The following is a 2,832-nucleotide window of genomic DNA, read 5'->3' as shown; positions in this document are numbered from 1 at the left end:
TTTTTCTCTAAAACTTAAAACCTGAGGGGTAATCACTAAACTATTCAATTTTACTTACAGATAATCCATTTTTCCATTGCATCCAACGAGAGATATTCACAAGGCATCTTAAAAAGAGAAAATATAAATTTGTGTTTTAAAGAAATTCTTAAAAACAAAACAACCCATATCAAATCACTCTCCTCTGACTCCTCAGAATCCTCACAACTCAATTCTCGGCTCAAATACCCCCCAAAATTTTAAAAGTTGGGTGAAAGTTTTATAACCTATATTTAAAATTGCAGTCCATAAAGGACAATAAGAGCTGTGCTCCTTTCACATTTACATAACTTAATACCTCCTCCTTAAAAAGTAATGTTGTTAAATCATATTCCATCTAATAAATGACAACTTCCAGATTTCCCAAATCTATTTCAGAGTTTGTGGTATTCCAAAGGATAAAATTTTAGTCAAGTAAAAAAAAAAAATTATGTATATGGGTGCTCACTGTTTCACTCAAATCAGTAATTATGTGTGTGCATTTTCCATATACATAACATCTATATTCATACACACAAAGATTAAAAAGAAATATAACAACATACAACAATTTTCTCTAGTTGGTAAGATATGGGAAATTTGTTTTTGTCTTTATAAATTTCTGCACCTTCTAAATTTTCCAACATAAGATTAAAACAAACTTTTAAACTTTAAAAGAAAATACTCATACTACTAATTGTATTAACTTGGCATCAGGCTCTAGAAATAAAAGTACTAAATAGTATAACTTAATTACTGAGCATTTACAATAAACTTCACTATAAGCTAGTACTAATTAGAATATTGCAATAGCACTGCTTAACTCAGTTTTTAAAAGTCAATTTCACTATTTTCATTCAAAAAGGGAAAAACAGAATCATACGGTATCAGACTGTGCAGGATTAAGCATTGTACTGGGTGCACTGATGAGACTCAATAATTGGGCATTTCTCCACTGGTCGGCTGAAAGATTCCTTCTAGGATACACCATCTGAAGAGAAATTAGTGCATCTGAAAGAGACTAATTAAAATAGAGGAAAAAAAATGAGGAATAAAATTTCTTTTCCCTTCTCCATTTAAATTCCAGTTACAGCTGCTGTGCATTTCTAACTGTACCATCCCAAGACAACCGAGCCTATGCTTTTTTTAATCTGAGGCCGGTCGCAGCAACACTCCTCCGGTTTGTTTTTGTTTGTTCTCCATTTAAATTCCAGTTGCAGCTGCTGTGCATTTCTAACTGTACCACCCCAAGACAACCGAGCCTATGCTTTTTTAATCTGAGGTCGGTCGCAGCAACACTCCTCCGGTTTGTTTTTTATCCTCGCCTGAGGATATGGTTATTTATTTCAGAGAGAAGGGGAGAGGGGGTGAGAGAAAGAGAGAGAGAGAGAGAGAAACACTGATATGAGATTGAACCCAAAACCTGTTGGTATATAGGAGGACACTCCAACCAACTGAGCCACACTGGCCAGGGCCAGATTTTGTTTTCTTTATTTCATGAATGCTACATAAATTCTGCCTTCCTGGGTTAAGAGCTCAGCTCATGAAATCATGTTACCTTTTTAAAGTTCAGAATGTTTGGAAATGTTAGGATCTTTATTTTAAAGGGGTAAAGAACCTCCTGTCACCGTTTTGTGCATGATTTTACACTGATCGTTCTCACTGAGAGGAAAAGACATTGGAGTTATGTGATTGTTGCTAGAGCTCAACAGATTTCATATTTTTCCAAGAATACCTTATATGTACTCTATCCTAATAAATTTGTCATGTGGTCTATTAACTATAGCTTTATCATTAAATATATATCATTAAAAATATTTAATGTTTCACCTCATCGGCTTTATGCTTTTTAGTTGTCCTTTGCTATTTAACTCTGCTTCCTAAAAATTCTGTATTGACTTTTTAATCTGACCGCACATATATTGACTCCAGAGTTTGTTCAGAATACAGAATACAGAATACAGAGTTCCATCTAAAATTTAGTGAACCAATATCTCTGGGAATAGAACCCAGGAATCTGTATTACAATTACACTACATCATTAAATTAATTAAATTAAAATTAATTTATTTTTAATGAATCCTAGCAAATATCTGATACTCTGGGATATCATGAAGCATCAGAAAAATCAAGATTAGAAAATAACTGGTTTAATCCAAATGGTAAATTGTCCTTAAGCAATTATGAATAGTCCAGTATAGGCTAATGACTGTGGAGAAGTTAAAAAAAGATCCAAGAGCCTTTGAGAAAATTTCAACACCTAAGTGGGAAAAGAAGCAAATCTGGTGTTAACTATATGTCAAAATACAAAATACCATATAAAAATTCTTTCAGCATCCAAACAGAACAATGAACCAAGATATTAATACCCTGGGATTTAGTTCTGATTTTGCCACTATTTCTGCCAAATAGCTTATCATATCATTTCACCAGCCTTCAATTTCCTTATCTATACTAATAAAAGACAAAGATGCTAATTGACTGTGCCTTCGCTGTGCCCCAAGCCACGCCCACCACCAATCAGAGCGACTATAGGCAAATTAACCCAACCAAAATGGCGGCCGGCAGCCACGGAGCTGGAGCAAGCAGGAGGCTTGGTTGCCTGGGCGATGGAGGAAGCCAAGCTTCCTGCCAGCCCTGAGCCTGCTGAGGCCTCTGCTAGTGGCAACAAAGTTTTGATTATAGAAGACAAATAAATCCAAGATACCTGCTTCCAGCGAGCCTCCACTGGGAGCTTGGATGACTGGGGGTTGTGGCCAGCCTGCAAACAGCTATCAGCCCCTCACCCAGGCTGGCCAGGCACCCCAGGGGGGA

At 36.1% G+C, this 2,832-nt stretch overlaps 1 protein-coding gene across 1 annotated transcript in view; it reads right to left on the bottom strand.

The window, feature by feature from the left end:
- NCKAP1 (NCK associated protein 1) overlaps positions 1–2,832 on the bottom strand; it is a 109,657-nt gene that overhangs the window by 80,870 nt on the left and 25,955 nt on the right. Inside the window, exons 7-8 of the mRNA XM_006760546.2 lie at positions 902–1,039; positions 59–107 (exon numbers count right to left, since the gene is read on the bottom strand). Coding sequence (XP_006760609.1) covers positions 59–107; positions 902–1,039 — 187 coding nt within the window. The remainder of the gene's footprint in view (positions 1–58; positions 108–901; positions 1,040–2,832) is intronic.

This window comes from Myotis davidii, unplaced genomic scaffold (assembly GCF_000327345.1).
Source record: "Myotis davidii unplaced genomic scaffold, ASM32734v1 scaffold370, whole genome shotgun sequence".
In the NCBI taxonomy this organism is placed as follows: domain Eukaryota; kingdom Metazoa; phylum Chordata; class Mammalia; order Chiroptera; family Vespertilionidae; genus Myotis; species Myotis davidii.
Note: the sequence above shows the minus strand (reverse complement) of the source record. Positions and strands in the feature narration are given on the sequence as shown.